The sequence below is a fragment of the Stenella coeruleoalba genome (assembly GCF_951394435.1).
Source record: "Stenella coeruleoalba genome assembly, chromosome: 11".
Lineage (NCBI taxonomy): Eukaryota > Metazoa > Chordata > Mammalia > Artiodactyla > Delphinidae > Stenella > Stenella coeruleoalba.
In genome coordinates this window covers 56,406,337-56,423,160 of record NC_137157.1, presented here as the reverse complement: position 1 = coordinate 56,423,160, position 16,824 = coordinate 56,406,337, and the positions used below count along the sequence as shown (strand labels likewise).

At 41.1% G+C, this 16,824-nt stretch overlaps 1 protein-coding gene across 4 annotated transcripts in view; it reads right to left on the bottom strand.

Annotated features, from left to right (window-relative positions):
* Positions 1-317: 317 nt before the first annotated feature.
* The window catches only part of LRIG3 (leucine rich repeats and immunoglobulin like domains 3), a 46,804-nt gene continuing 30,297 nt past the window's right edge, over positions 318-16,824 (bottom strand). Inside the window, exons 8-19 of one of the 4 annotated variants that reach the window (XM_079936342.1) lie at positions 16,446-16,589; positions 15,414-15,494; positions 14,319-14,390; positions 12,073-12,144; positions 11,393-11,556; positions 8,940-9,260; positions 6,848-7,129; positions 5,411-5,863; positions 4,483-4,641; positions 2,486-2,629; positions 2,120-2,395; positions 318-854 (exon numbers count right to left, since the gene is read on the bottom strand). In XM_079936342.1, the coding sequence (XP_079792468.1) occupies positions 610-854; positions 2,120-2,395; positions 2,486-2,629; positions 4,483-4,641; positions 5,411-5,863; positions 6,848-7,129; positions 8,940-9,260; positions 11,393-11,556; positions 12,073-12,144; positions 14,319-14,390; positions 15,414-15,494; positions 16,446-16,589 (2,413 nt within the window). In that variant the 3' untranslated portion in view covers positions 318-609. The remainder of the gene's footprint in view (positions 855-2,119; positions 2,396-2,485; positions 2,630-4,482; positions 4,642-5,410; positions 5,864-6,847; positions 7,130-8,939; positions 9,261-11,392; positions 11,557-12,072; positions 12,145-14,318; positions 14,391-15,413; positions 15,495-16,445; positions 16,590-16,824) is intronic. The other 3 variants (XM_079936343.1, XM_079936344.1, XM_079936345.1) reach the window with 3 other exon arrangements.

The window sequence follows — 16,824 nt, the reverse complement described above, 5'->3', positions numbered from 1 at the left end:
AGATCTCTGGAGCTCCCTGGTTTGAGTCTATATTACAACCACCCTGGGAGGTACGAAGAACAATCATGTGTTCATATTTTAACGTGCTGAATGCAATTTTCACCAACGTGAGACGTCATAATATGAAATCACTAAGCCTACAATGTGTTGAAAATAATGAAGATTGTTCTCGTATAGATGGGGCTTGGGGTCAAAATGACACATTTATTAAATGTAATGTGCAAACTAAAATGAAGTGACCTCTATTCAAAAAACGTACAAGACAGTTATTGTTTAAAATGCTTTAGTACTCATTTTCAATAAAAAGGAATCTGGCATTATAAAAATACATAAAATAGTCATGGATTTATACCATTAATTTACATAAGATATTTTCTGCATAAAGCAAAGTTATAAAATAGTAAAATAGTTTTAAAAGGTATTCTTATATGAAAGTTACTCCCAGTATAAAATTTTTATAACTTTTTGTAATTTTGGTCCATTGGTATAAATAAGACATTTTATCCTTTTAAAATTCATAGCTCCACTTAAAAACATAGGATTCTCTCTCTTTTAAATAAAAGTCCACTTGAGGTAGTATGTTAGAACTCTTCCTTGGTCCCGTTCAGTCTATGTGTCCAAGTCATAAGACTGAAAATTTGAAGTCCTGTGGTTTTCTAAGGTCTGTTTATAGGTACATGCGTGATTTTCTTGCTGAAAATCTGTCCTTTCTTTCCCATCTTCCTCTGACTCACAGTCCAAGTTCGGGGAAGAACGAGCTTTCAAGTGAAAGGTTCTTGGCTGACAATCTGATGACTGTCCAGAGCTTGAAAAGGCATCCAGGTGAGGTCTTCTCAGAGGCTTTCCAAACGTTCCTGAAAGAAAGAATCCCCTTGAGCACATGGGGCCTTTCGGAGCAATCAACAAAATGCATTTCAAATGAAGGAGCATCTTCCCCCATGAATGTGAATACCCCACGGACGTTCTACAAGTCCACATTATGGGACTCAGGTGTATGGTTGTATATCTGTGCTATGGAGAAAGACCTTACAGAATGGAGCTGAGGGCATGTGTGCTCCTCTTATACACACATCCACTGAATACAAGCAGCCCTTCTTTACCACGTCTCAGGACTTACAGTAACATTCATCACTGAGCAATGAAGTTCCCCAACAGAAGTTCTCCCGAGTCCTAGCTGTATTAATTGAGAGCCCCCAATTCTCCACAAAGCGCATTTGGATAGTAACGTACAAGTCAACTGTTCCTGAGTATAGCACATTTCTCTCAAAACAACCCGTATGTCTTGCCCTTTCTTCCTTAGTAGCAAATTATTATTCCATTGACTCAAATTATTGCCTCAGTCATGTAAAAGATATTATTTTCATTTTTTCAAAAAGGAATATGAATAATGATACCATGACAAAACATGAAATTTCTTAAAAGCTGGGTAAAGTATTTTAAAATTCTATTAAAAAAAAAAAAGTTGTGGTTAATGTTTCCGTATTTCCATGCAGTGAAAAGATGATCTCAGTTCTTCCATCTCATCGTCCCCCTGCACTAGACTAAAAAATCCACAGATGAACCTCAGCGCCTGCCAGTGTCCACCAGCACCACCGAGGGCTTTAGGGCTCTGACAGTCTCCTTCGCGGGAAGTAGTCCAGCTTGGTTAATGAGCAGCTGCTGCCAGGTAGGACGCCGTCTGCCCTTTGACTGTGAGTTCAGTTATAAGCCACCAGACATCCCAAACCACAGTCATGCTGTGCACACAACTCCACCCCAAAGGCTGTTGTAGCCCAAAACCACTTTTTCCACATGACTGACAAACTGCACTCCTAAGTCACTTCCAAAACTCTTGTCTTCTAGATGATGCCACACACAGAGTTGCCCAGAAAGTTCCTAAGGCCTAGCGCTGGATTAAATACATAATCAAGTAAAATCCGCACATCTGCCTTTGCTTTTAGAAACAAAGATACTCACTAACACAATGTCACGACAGCATCGTTAAAAAGGAAAACAAACAAAAAAACGACACCAAAAACTACTTTTCACCAGTCTGGCATTCAAAGCTCTCATAGCTCTCCTGCATGCAACTTGGAATGTGGGTCCTGAGTCAAGGTGTCTAATAATTTAATAAACTTACCCATGAAAGATTTACTCAAAGTAACCGATGCTGGCTCTGGACTTGGACTAAAATCTGCCGAAGACTTGTTCAGACATAAGTTGTTCATTCCAGGTCCTTCGTGTTGAGAGTAAGAAGAGCTGAGTAACTTCCTCACATGGGAAGGCCATCCTGTATCACTGACACTCTGCTCGCAGGATTCTTCTGAAGGATGAGGACACGGGTAGCCCTCCTTCTTCTTTATGTAACTGGACTCAAAGTGTTCCATTAAAGCTGTTCTTGGGTCAGGACCACAACCTTTTAAATTTGGGGACAATATCCGGAGACAGAGTTAATGCTTTTGGAGGTCTCTCCAGGAAACGGAACTCAGATAAGAAAACCACATACCTGTATGATAGGCTTCAAAAGGGTCTGAGCCATACACACTCCCCTTCAAATACACAGGGCCTGAGGGTCCCAAAAAGGGACAAAGGAACGGGTCTGTGGCAGCTTCCACGTCGGCTTCACTGCTGTTGTCAATGTGGCATGTCCCTTTAAAAACCACATCTTAGTCACTGAATCAATTTTGTTCAAGTACCATTCAACAGTCTCTCTCCACTTCTGACAGTTTCCATATTTATAGATGAAAAGTTTAGATAGACTATTATACAAAGGAAACACTGTAGAAATTTATGGTAGAGTTTTTCAAAATTTATTGATGCCTACGGATTAGTAACTGCGTAAATGTGTGGTATCTTACTAAAGGAGGACTTGATTAACCATTGAACTGGAGCTAACCTCGTTGCTGGCCCCACCTAGTTTCCAAGAGACACTGATCTGTGTAAGGACACTGCAGCTGAAGCAGCCATGGTCTGAACCACATGATGCCGCCAGCACTGCCTGCTTCCTCCAGAAAGTCACTGATGACCAGTATAAGGCATTGGCATTTAACCAATGACCTCTTAATGGCCAGCTCAAAGATGAGCCCGGCCAAACAAACAAAAACATATCCATGAGTATCTCAGCTAAATGACCCAGAAATGATATGCTGGTTAGTAGCGGACACAGCAGCTGAAGGACAAGAGACATCATGAGGGTGAGAGATGCCACGATGGACCATGTACCTGGGCAGCAAGAACTGGGCACTCAGAGGGTGGGTGGTGGTCTCAGCGAGAAGCAAGTGTGCAGAATGTGACTCAGTAATGCCAGTGGCCTCTAGGGCTGCTCTGAGGGGGGGCCAATCTCCAGCCCCAGCATCCAGGCAACATGGCACTACTATGCTCCAGTTCTGTCCCTTTAGACTTTTGTAAGCATCTTTTCAGTAAACCCTGCTCCAGCTGAATAAGCTTGGGCCTCTGCTCTTTGCAGCCAAATGAGTCTAACAGGGACTACAGCTTTTTTTTTTTTTTTTTTTTGCGGTACGCGAGCCTCTCACTGTTGTGGCCTCTCCCGTTGCGGAGCACAGGCTCCGGACGCGCAGGCTCAGCGGCCATGGCTCACGGGCCCAGCCGCTCCGCGGCATGTGGGATCTTCCCGGACCGGGGCACAAACCCGTGTCCCCTGCATCAGCAGGCAGACTCTCAACCACTGCGCCACCAGGGAAGCCCGGGACTACAGTTTTTTTGCTCAAATCTTCTATCTCTATACCCTCTATCACTGCCTTGCCAAACACTTTGCAATTATTTGTGGAATTTTTTGTCTCACCACTGACTAAACTGTGAAACTGAAAACAAATATTCTTCCCTCCCAACTACAGAGTCCATCACAGAGCAGATATTCAATCAACACTTGTGGGAAAAGATAGTAAGATGTTTGAGAATAATGTCACTAGCTGCTAGTTACTGAGCCCTTAATATGTGTCATTTTCTGTTATCATTGTATTTAATGTTCACAACAACTTAATAGGGAAGGATCATAGCTGCCCAAGGTTACGCAGGGAATGTCAGAAGTGGGTCTTGAACCAAGCTGATGCCCTTGTATTATGCTGACTCCTTATTATTCTTTAAACAATACAGTTCTTAAAGTGAGAGTCAGTATTAGATGTCTCTAACAGAACGATTTTAAATCCTTTGACTTTTTAAGACCACACATGAAACCAGTTAATGTCATTTAAGTAAGAAGAACACCCAGGGCCAAAGAACATTTACAACGTAAAGGAAGTATTACATCGCCTGGTGGAATTAAATTTTATTTAACCTACTTGTCTTCTGTTATTGCTAGAAACAAAGGTTTGTCTAGTATTTAAGAGAAGGGCATAACTATTTAATTTCAGCTTTGCTAGTGATTTTGGGCCAGGGCCCTCCATATATGCGGGTATCAATTTCTTGTGAAAATTAATATTATATCTGAATTTCCACTGGGTTATTTCAAAACAACTACAGCCCACGTTCATTTTAAGCACGTACCATTACTGCCGTGTTGTGGTAAGAAAAATCCGCCTCCTGAAGAAGTGACGAACTGGTGGTGGCTTCCACTTTCTGAGGAGACGTACCCATCCTGTCTGTCAGCTAATGTTCCCTGAGATGACAAATAACTCGGGGTGTCAGCCGGCAAGTTGGTCTCATCTGGAATCAAACAACAGCATTCCATTAACCAAGAATGATCGTAAATGCCACAGGGGCTTCCCTGATGAACGGTACGTTCTGCTTGGTTTTCGGTTCAAATCACATCAGTCGACTCTTGCAAAACCTTGATGTAAGGCAAACCAGGGCTCTGCTGCTCTGGGGCACCTGAGCTGACTTTCTACTTTATGGCCTGTGGGATATTCCTCCCAAATTTCAAAAACAACAAATGCTGACAAAGGTAAAGGTAATTTTCATGGGAGCGTATCTAAGGTTTTGAATTAAGCTTGAATTCTGCCATATTCCCAACTTAGTATTATTCACTGATGTAGAAGTTTTGCACATATAAGTCAAAGCCCCTCTCCCACCAATAACTAGAATCTTCCCTAGATGCCTGTACACACACATGCACACATGACAAAACGAAAAACGACGGCACGGTGTGAGCCTCATGACTGAAGGGCTCTTCCTGGTCCTCCATCACCAGCTTGTGACAGGGTCAGACTGGTTTACACTGTGATTTGGATCGTCTCTCATAGCCAACAGGATATTCTGATGAGGTTTTGACAGAAAGCACTCATCTTTAACCATCAGCTTTATTCTGGGCCAGGGTGTTATTTTTAGCTAACCGTAGTTCTGCAGCTTTGAAACAAATGAGTCACCCTTGTGACACGGCCTGAGACTGTGAGACACACACTCAGAAGGAAATCACGGTGGGACCATAAGCACAGACACGACTCCTGCACCCTGTGCCAGGCTTCTGCTGACACACCTGTGTTGGTGATGCTGCAATCTTCGTTCCTCCGCCGTGTGTGGTATATGATGACCACCCACACGAGTGACGTGCCCACCACGCAGCAAACCACCGCGATGATCACGATGCCCACGGTGGCCCATCCATCATCGTCCAGTGACGAGGCGGTCATCTGAGGGGAGTCGCAGGTGGGGGTAGGGATCACGCTGAGGCGCACGTGGCCTCTCTCGGTGCCCAGAGTATTAGACATTTCACATGTGTACTTCCCGGCGTCCCTGACATCAGAGTCCACAATGATTAGCAGCTGGTTGCCTGCTGCAAAAAAGTGCCTTTCAGTGACCACCAAAGGGCTGTCATCCTTGGTCCAGTTCAATCTGGGAGGAGGGCTCCCTCCCGCGATGCACTGCAGGACGGCCGTTTCCCCCTTGGTTACAGTTCGATCTAACAGGGGCCGCAAAAATGATGGCGTCTCTGAAATGACAAGTTATGTTTTTAATCTCCGACATGAAATTAGGGTTCGCACAGCATAAGACCTCGTGCTTAAATTTATTCAAGTGGGAGCTGAAAACTGTATTCTCCCACAACCTCACGCCCATGCTTCTTTAAGACCCTACACACGTATACAGCATCTGGGATTTCATTTTATCATTTGGCTGTCATTTACTTATAACATCAGTTAAGGATAATATTTACTATTTCCTTTCTCTCAGTCTGTCTCACTCTTGGCAAGGCTGGGGAATGGTGGAAGTGGGGCAAAGCAAAACATTTTAGACATTTTTTAGAATTAGAAAATGTATAAAAATAAATTCAAGCACAACTGTGTGTTGATGGATGAAAAAAATCAGAATGTTTACATTTTTAAAGGGAAACTTCCTAGTGCTAGATGTCCCAGCCTATATTAAAATTCTGAAAATAATTTACTTTTATTATTTGGTGTTCATAGGTTACTCTGATTTACTCTTTCAAAGATACACAAATGATTAACATGCTCACATTTTTAAAAAGCATCTGTTTAGGTAAATGATAAAAGATGAACTCAGATTTCCACAGTGGTTATGGGAGGCTGAGAAAAAAGTTAGGGCCCTTTCTATCTATTTATACACTTATTTTCTTATATTCTTTACATTGTTAAGACTTCTGGTAGAGACTGCATGACGGAAAGAGCAGAGAAAGGTGACTCCTGCAAAAGGGAAAGCATCAAAGCATTTACTTTTCCCCCTCCTCACATGGGAGGGAGCAGATTCATTTCACTGGCCACAGGCCTGAAGATGTAACACACTCGCGACTTCAAAGCTTCTGAGAAGCCATTGTCCCCTCCAGGAAAGGGCAGTGTCCTATGATCGTCTCTCACCCTCTCAACTTCGGACACAACTTCTCACAGCTTCTTAGGGCCTTTGGGTGAGCTGGTATATTTAAGACTAACGTATATCACAAAATCTGAAAATATCCACTTACCGAGGACAGTCAGAGTTGCATTTGCAGAAATGCTTCCTGCACTGTTTTGAGCGGTGCAGCTATACACCCCGATGTCCTCTATCTTCACGTCCACGATAAAGAACACGTCATCCTCGGGCATCACATGCATGCGTCTCTCCCTCGCGGCCGGGAAGTCTGTGCCCCCGTCCTTCTGCCAGGCTATCTGTGGGGCCGGGTGTCCCAGGGCAGCGCACTCCAAGCGTGCCATGGCCCCAGCGCGGATGGTGAGGTCCATGGGGGTCTTGGTGAACGAAGGAAGCACTGAAATCAGAGACACAACATGGGCAATTAGCATTCTGGAGTTTGAGAGGTTCATTTTCATTCCCTTTTTTTTTTTTTTTTTGATACTTATGAATGTCCCTGACATAGTAAGGCAGGGGTTATTTCCAACTGCAAGATGAGATGGAGTGATTAAGGTACTCCCTCAAGGTTACACAGGTACAGAAATGATGGAGTCAGGATGAAACAGGTCACCTGAGCTTCAGACTGATGGTCTTTCTGCTATTTTCCAGTTGCTTTTTAGTTTCCTCAATAATTACCTGTGAGACTTTAGGCGAATGAGTTTATCTCTTTGTTACCCTGACCACACCATCTTTTCTTTTTTTTTTAAGTCCCTCCTGGCTCTAACATTCTATGACTTTAGACATGTGTTTTGTCTCACAATTTTTTGTTCGATGTGTCAGGCCTCAGCAACCATTTATTGAATGAATGCATTAATGAATCATATTTTCTACCATGAAAGATACAAACAATTAAATGCTAAACTGTACAACTGTCTACCTGCCACACAAAGCACAGGATGAGACACTTTTATGAACAGCAGCTAAAGCTTACTGCATTTACTGAGCACTTACTCTATTCCAGGCATTCTGCTAAGTTCTTTACACAAATTATTTTATTTAACAATTATCATACCTCTATAAGGTAGGTACTATTACTCCTAACTGAAAGATGTGGAAAAGGAGGCACAGAGAGGTTAGGTAACTTGCTGAGAGTTCCACAGCTGTAAGTAGGAGTGGTAGGGTTCAAACCCAGATCTCTGAGCTAAGGGTGGTGTGCTCTCTATTGGTAGGAATGTAAATTGGTGCAGTCACTATAGAAAACAGTATGGAGGTTTCCTAAAAAACTAAAAATAGAGCTACCATATGACCCAGCAATTCCACTCCTGGGCATATATCTGGAAAAGATGAAAACTCTAATTCAAAAAGATATATGCACCCCCATGTTCATAGCAGCACTATTTACAATAGCCAGGACATGGAAGCAACCTAAGTGCCCATCAACAGATAACTGGTTTAAGAAGATGTGGTACATATACACAATGGAATATTTACTCTGCCATAGAAAAGAATGAAATATTACCATTTGCAGCAACATGGGTGGACCTAGAGAATTTCATACTAAGTGAAGTCAGACAGAGAAAGACAAATATTATCACTTATATCTGGAATCTAAAAAATAAACTAATATGTATATAAAAAACAAACAGACTCAGACACAGAAAACAAACTTACGGTTACCAAAGGGGAAAGGGAGAGATAAACTAGGAGTATGGGATTAACAGATACAAACTACTTTACATAAAATAGATAAGCAACAAGAATTCACTGTATAACACAGGGAACTATATTCAATATCTTATAATAACCTATAATGGAAAATTATCTGAAAAAAATACATATAACTGAATCATTTTGCTGTACAACTGAAACTAACACAGTATTGTAAGTCAACTATACTTCATTTTTTTTTTTCTATACTTCATTTAAAAAAAAAAGGTGATATCCTTTAACTCTACACTTCATGGCCTCCCACATCAGACCAGTACATTGTGAACTCTCACAGAGCAAAAAGTGTCTGGTTCATCTTGGTTACCCACCATGCTAAGTATGGGGTCTTCAACACAAAAACTGCTTGCTTAACCAAGACTATTAATCTTGTGGAGTGAGAAGGGTTAGGTGGAGAACTGTAAGAGCAGAGGATAGGGTTAGCAGTAAGAAAAAGAGAGGAAATGAGAAATATGTTTCTAAAACATATCTTTAAACGCAAAAGGAAAAGTCAGATCACATACTATTTACTGTGAGCTTGGCTTTGACAGAGTAGGATGAACCAAAGTGATTGGAGATGACACACTGATATCTCCCTTCACTGGTAAATTCCACACTGCGGAGCCGAAGAATGGTGGTGTACTCCATCACCTCCCCACCTTGGGCCCGGAGGTGTGCATAATTTTCCATTTCAGCATCATGCAGTAGTTCATTGTCTTTTTTCCAAGCAAAAGTCATTGGGGAATCACTGCTGCTGGCAGCTGAGCAGATAAAACTCAAATTGGAACCTTTTATTGCCGACTGTGTTTCTGGCTGAACTGTGATCTGGGGTTTAGGAAAATCATCTGTTCAAAATGGAGAGGAGGAAACAAAACAGTTTTAAGCTTGAGTCCAAATGCTACTCAGATCTGAACACCAAGAAACTCAAAACAAACAGTGGCTTAGGTTTTTACCCTCTGTGTATGTTTCACAGATGGACCAGCAGTCCCAGTGTTGAAAATAACAGACTGGGAGAGAGTTTATAAAGTAATTCATTCATTTCAACTAGAGACTGAGCCCTATTTATCCATCATTAACTGGGAGGAGACTGATATATTGGAATACAGTTTATTGCAGACCTCTTGGCTTTTTTTTTTTTTTTTTTTAACATAAATACAAGAAGAAATCGGTTAAGACACTTCCAGGCTCATGGATCATCTTGAAATGCTATTAGGAACTGCATTTTTTCCCCATGTTCTTCATAAATAAGCAGAAAAATTAAGAAATCGAACATCAATAATGATAATCAATACCACTAAAGGCAGCAAATTAACACCACTTACCAAAAATAGAACTCATTAAAAAGACCAGTCATTTTTAGGTAGAGCAGGAAAAAACAATCCTGTAGTGAAAGGAAAAGCATTTCTCAAGCTCCCTGTGAGCCCCTGGCTCCAGCCTGGAGTTTAGAGTGGACAGTCCATCAGGTCGCGGTGCCACATTGTCAGAGCTACATTATAATTACAGCTAAGCAACTCTTTCATTTCAAACAGTTATTTTTAGTTCTCTGTTACTTTTTGGAAAAGTTACCTTTTTGAACTTCAGTTTCTCAGAGATGGTCTAAACCTAGAAGGAAGCATCTTAAAGCAACCAAAATGTATTACTTGGGTGCTCTGAAAAAAATTACGTGTGTGTGTGTGTGTGTGTGTGTGTGTGTGTGTGTGTGTGTGTGTGTGTTTATGAATGGGGTATGGGGGACCCTCTGACAACTGCAATGCAGGTAATTTCCAATGCCACGCCTGCATGCTGTAATCAAGATAGTTTCTTCTTCTGTGTGATAATTCTAAAATTCTCATCTGGTAAAAAATCTATGGGTACTATATAGATATGGGAAAGTGTGTGTGTGTGTGTGTGTGCATGCGTGCGTGCGTGCGTGTGTGTGTGTGTGTGTGTCTCAAAGTAATAGAGAGTTCATATCTCGAAGACTACAGAACTGAGAAATCAAGACCATGGAAAAGGAATAGCTCAGGCCCTTACAGATGAATGCCAAATGCTTACTTAGATCCAAAAGCTACATCAGATGTTTTATTTCCAGAAACTGTTGGGACCACTTAATGCTGCAACCTAAAAAAAATATGGTTTTCTTGCACTTAGCTAAACAATCCTAGGCAAAGCAGTTTTAAATAAAATTTTAAAGGCCAACGTAGAATTAGGTTCTGCAGTATCTTAACACACATACTAAAATTCAAACAAGTTTTGATTTCACGTTCTGTACGCACATTCAGTTTTCCAAAGGTCTCCATGGCAGCAAATAGTAAACGGCAGTGCAGTGCAGCAGACGGAAGACGGCACCAGAGAGAGGAAAACTTGGGTTTTTGATCCAGATCTGCTATCTGAAGTTGGGTAAGCAAATTTCTAACGCTGAGATGCTTAGATGCTAAGACAATGGACCTTACATTTATTTACAATAAACTCAAACTTTCTGTTACTTGTAATGTTTTACCCACTAATAGTAAAATTTCTGGCAGACTATAAATCACTAGCTAATAATTTTCTCTTTCTACTCACCATAAACAGCATCTGCACAGGATTTAAGTCAGTCTCTTCACTGAGCTCACAAGAGCCTCTCAACAACCCCCGGAACTGGGGAGAGCAGAGAGCAGAGAGCAGCGCTCCCATTTCATAGATGTGAAGACTGAGATTCAGGGAATCACAGTTAAGTAGCAGGGCTGTGACTATCCTTCAGTTCTCCCAAGATCCAACATCATTCTCTTTCTACCCAACCACTCTGATGCCAATTTTATAAATTACAGAAAAAATTTTTCTTTCCATCAGTAAAACTGTGGTCCTCAGCAAGCTACAGATCCATTCTCATCTACCTCAGCAGAAATAAGAGCTTTATTAAGGGAACATACATTTATTGAAGTCCATTATTTGGACAACTGGGAGAAAAAAAAAAAGAAGAATGAATAAAAAAGTCAAAGGCCATAGTTCCACTCACCACACACAAAGCCATCTGGGCTAACAGCAAAAATACTTCTTCCCTTCAGCAGCTGAGGATGGGCACAACTGGCATTTACAAAGCTCTGAAAGTTGTTTTCCGCCACCCACTGTGGGAGCCATTTTAGTTGGCAATCGCACAAAAGGCTTGATGTATTTAAGTGCCTGAGGAGAGTAATTACATTCAATTTGTTTTGTACGAAATGCAGATTTCTACAAGTATAAACTAAACTCAAGTAAATATTAACAAAGCAATGAATGGGGAAACCAAATACACACATCCCATGGACTAAATATTCTATAGTCCATCTTAAAATGCAAGACATGGAACTCGCACTGTTTTTTTGTTGGTGGTGGTGTTCTTACTGACCAGCAGAGACAGAAGTGCTGATACACCAAAAATACCTTACTACTGAAAACTGGTTACTGTGATGAGGCACTGTACTGTACTAGGTCCCACAAATTTCAACCGCCAATTTGTAACAGAAAGAAAAAGAAATTCCTCTTTTCAACAAAGGGAACAAAAAACCAACTCCTCTTGCTTTCTGGTAACAAAAGTTAAGTGATGTGATGAATGTGCCAAACACTTTCTATAGATACATAATCCAGGATAATCCACCCCACGTCAGTTTCCCCCTCCATGCTTTATGTGAAACTCTTGGAAGGAAAAGAAAAGCTTACAGTTGCTGAAGTTTCTTCATTTGTGAGAATGCATTGCCTTGTAATGACATGATTGCGTTGTCGCTCAGGTCTCTGAAAAAGCAAGCAAATCACATACATTCGAGGGAATTATGGTCACTATGTGCCTTCAGGCAAAGGGTGGGCCCACGCTGCCCACGCCATTCGCCACAAAAATACTCTCTGTGCTGAGATGCACAGATGGGGGTGACTAGAACTCATTAGGAAGCCTGGATTCAAGAACAAGGATATCTGCATCAGAGGCAGGTTCTGTTACGGTGAGAGAGATTTCATATCACCACATACAGGTTTTTTGACTCTTAAGGGCCTAAGCTGTTCTGCCATGTGATTTTATTACACTTCTTATTATTCAAATTAGTAACCATTAGTAACTTTTAAATGCACAAATAAAATTCCTCGTAATTATGCTTTTAAAAAACCATCCTGTATAGAATACCTTCTGTGATACGCAACCATGTTAAGTGATTTACGTTTACATATTATTACATTTAATTCTCACATCGACCCAAAAGCAGATGGTATAACTACCTTGGCTTGGCGTGAAAGGGGCAGATAAGATTTGCACTCAATTATTTTCAATTTCCAAACCTATGCTCTCAGTCACTAGCCTATTCTGTCACACACAACTCACTCATGGGGAGACAGGTAGGTGTTCAGACAAGAGGTTCTCACTAAAACAAACAAACCAACAAACACTTCAGGCAGGACATTTATAAAATGAGACAATATTCTGGGCTGGCTTTATTTTTAACTGGTGCTTATGAGCGCTCTGGATTAAAGTCCTCTCCACAGTGATTACTACTCTGTCTTCCTTTAAAAGGGTGGAGAAAAGGGATTTTGAATGAGACAAGTGGCAACAGAAGACAGAATCGAGGTCCCAAACGTGGGCAGAGAAAGAGGCTGAGAGAGTCACGAAGGTTTAGGAAACTGAAGCAGAGGCTCATGGTCCACGGATCCACTAACTCCACTTTCCCAGAAATGAAATGGGTCAGATGACAAACCCTTTTGGCTAGTTTCCCTTTGAAAATAATTTGTTTCAGTGAGCCCAGCAATACTGGCCCGCCTTTCCAGATGACGCTTTGCAGAGTTATCCCCTACAACCTGCCCTGCTACACCGTCGGCGTGGCTGGCGATCCAGAGCTCCCTGCAACCAATGAGTCATTGCGAAGACGGCAAGATGGTGGTGCACAGATTAACAGCTAAACACACGGCACCAGTGACGGTACCAAGCAAATGTGTATCTTACATGATAACTTCTTTTGTCCAGGTTAACAGATAATACAACTTTTGGCTATAAGCATTCCTTAATAGTCAGGGTGGACACACTCTGCTGCTTCAGACTCCCACTGAACACATACACGTGCACCCACGGTTATCAGAAGCTGGTTGGCTCTGTGCTCCTGCAGGCTTTGACTCCTATCAAGGCTGTGCTCCTAGTGCCTGAAAATATTCGAGTGCCTAAGTGTCATTTCAGACATGTGTGCCAGGAGTTACTGGGGGCAGAAGAGGTGAAGGCAAGAGCTGCTATGAGAGCAGGGGCTGCCCTCGTTTGAGCCCTGCTTCTGTCAGCTGCTAACTTACAGGTTAGTTGCAAAAGACAGTGAGAAAAAGAATAAAGGAGGAAAAACGGGTTGTATGCTTTATAATTAAACAACAGTAACAATAAACAAAATTCTCAAAGTAGTGTTCAGACTCTCCTGTCACTCTCCAGGACTGGAGGGATTGTCTTTTTTGAGCGTTAAGATGTGCGTTGCCTCCTTAACTGTCCGATGGAATCAATGAACCCTCAGAGCCACTGCATCTTAACTTAAAAATTAAGATAACAGTAGCTATTAAATAGTTTTCTCGTGAGGATTAAATGAGAAAATATAAATAAGTACCTAGCATAATGCCTGATGTGCAGTAGGTGTGTGATAAATGGTAGTTTTTTAAAAAAATTAAATATACCACTGCTTGAGAGAAATAACTAAGAGAAAACCCCGAAGTGATGTATAGCAATGCCCTTAAAGGCAAAAGAAATATGCACCTGTACACTTATACTTTCATATAGATACACAGACAGACAAGTAGGTAGGTAGGTAGACAAAGGACAAAGGATAGATGTGTATATTTTATTGTACTGAGAGGATACCAACAAAATTATGTACTAGTTTGTGTTACCTTTCATGACATATAAGTAGATAACCATTTCAGACTGCCTTTAGGGTAACTAAATTCCTGCTACTCACAGATGTTCTAATGCATCCAAACCAGTGAAGGCTTTTTTGGTAATGGATCGAATCCGGTTTCCCTGGAGTATCCTTAAAAAAAAAAAATTATAATGGAACAGTTAGTAAAAGCCATTGTGGAGTGCAACTCTCCTGAAAAGAATTGCTTTTTAAATCATTTGTGAATATTCTATTTTCTTCAATTAAACAAGATATCCTTAAATAAATGTATCCGTGCCATCTATTTCAGTAATATGGTTCAGCATGGTTGCAAAGCATTCGTCAGAGAACCCAGCAAAAATAGGTATTCGAGAAGTTACTCTGATGGTTAAATCAAAGCAGTGATTTTTCAAAGAGGTAGAAACTCTATTCCAAGTAAAATGTCTCAGAACACTAATAAATAAAGCAGGTAATACTGGAGACTTTCTCCTTACCCACCCACCCCATGGATATCTTCATCACCCACAGAAGTTTAGGACTAAATGGAAGTCAATTTGAAGACTGCTTGCTTAAAACACAGAACTTTGCCATCTTCAAGGCCATTTTGTGGCTAAATAGAAACATGTTTTTATCCTGAATTGCTTGGAACCCACTGCAGTGTTATCATTGGTCACTGGATCGCTTCATTTAAACATTCCTGTGAGGGAAGGGCAACACTGCACGTTTCAAAATGCTGAACTTAGTGCACTAACCTTTACACAGTAGTAATCCCAAGGGTCTAAGCACTCAAAACAACTGAAAATTCTTATCTGGATACTAAAGTCAGCGGCACTAACCCAAGTGTTGAGTAAAACCACTATACCCAAGGAAGAAGATCTAATCAATACACATCTCGTATAACAGGAGTCATTTGGGGAGATGACAAAGGGTAGCAACCAGATTGAGCACCTGTTTTAAAACTTTTTAAAGATGTCAACTTGTGTGTGGAACTGAGCTCAATTAAGACAAAGTGTTTAGGGAGTTCCCTGGCGGTCCAGTGGTCAGGACTCGGCGTGGCCCTGGGGTTCAATCACTGGTTGGGGAACTAAGATCCCGAAAGCTGCGCGGTGTAGCCAAAAAAATCCCAAAATGTTTAGGTCAGAAAGCAACGCCAATTATGAGGCAAATCATACTCACAGCCGCCTCAGTTTGTCAAGCCCAGAGAAGGCACCATTCATGTCCTCAATGGTCCAAGAAATTTCATTATTCTTCAGATCCCTGGTTCAAAAAAAGGGAGAGTTACAGAAAGTGGTACCAGGTACTTAATAAAAGATACAGGCATTCTTGTTAGACATATGCTTAGAAAGCGAAGATTCCCCCCCCAGGTGGCATGTGATTTGGAATAATTCCTCATAACTGCCTATATCATCTCTCTCTGCCCCTTTCAAAACAATAGAAAACTGTTTCTCTCCCTAACATAGATCTTACCTCCTGCCCTCCTCCCTCAGCAGCATTTTATACTTTTGTCCGAGATGAGGAGAGCTGATTCCGGCCCTATTAACTCCTCTATCAAGATGACTAAATTCTGAAAGACTTGAATAGTCTGAAAAATACATTAAACTTTAAAACCTCTGCTCCAACCACACAAGGAGCAGCTCGCCAAAGCACAGGGCATGTCTTTCAGTCATGTAATGCTTCAAACAGTGAACACAGCAAAACTTTCTGACAGTGCAAAAATCGAAAGCCCGTTGCACAACGTTAAAATTCACATTTGAAAGATTTTTCAAAGGCCATTTAATCCAACTCCCTCTTCTTCCTCTTGGGACAGCGATCAAGTCTGGATGTAACTGGTCTGATAAACAGGCGTCTTCCTTTGCTGCACTTTGTATATCTTTTTTGCTCTGGGTAATTTTTAATCTGCATTTTTAGGAAGAAAAATTAGTGGATTTGAAATTGTTTTCCTCTTGAGCGGTTACCAACTTCCTGGAGATCCTGAGAAGGCTGACTGTAATCACCAAACCAATCTGATCACTGTCCTTTTTAATCCCTTTAAGAAGCACACATGGATGAAATGGACCGATCTTAATCAAACTGATCTGGGAAAGATTAAGACACTACTTCTGAGGCTGTACACATTTCCTTCATAACAAAGGAAATCTGCTTGGAGAAAAGTGGGCACATTTAGGAACCAATTAGGTTCATGGACAAACAGCAAAATGTGTAACTTACAAAGTCTTTAAACTGGAAAGCCCCCGGAAGGCACAATCAGCAATGTAGCTGACTTTGTTATTCCCAATGTGCAGTGTATTTAGCAAGCTTAGGCCCAGGAAGCTTGAATCATCCAACCTTGATAAGTGATTGAAAGTTAAGTCCCTGTAAAGGAAAAAGGAACCAAAAAACAAACGATAGCTTTTATTTTCCAGTTCAATGCAATGATTTGTTTAAAAAAAAGAACAGAAACAGGTAATATATATTGCCACAGTTACCCTTATTTTAAAACTCTGCCTTCTTAATAATACTCAGGTAAACATTATTTCTAATCCCAGTAATTAAAAAAAAATTCTCTTTATTTGAGAATCACCACCATGGCTTTAGCCCATGCGCCACA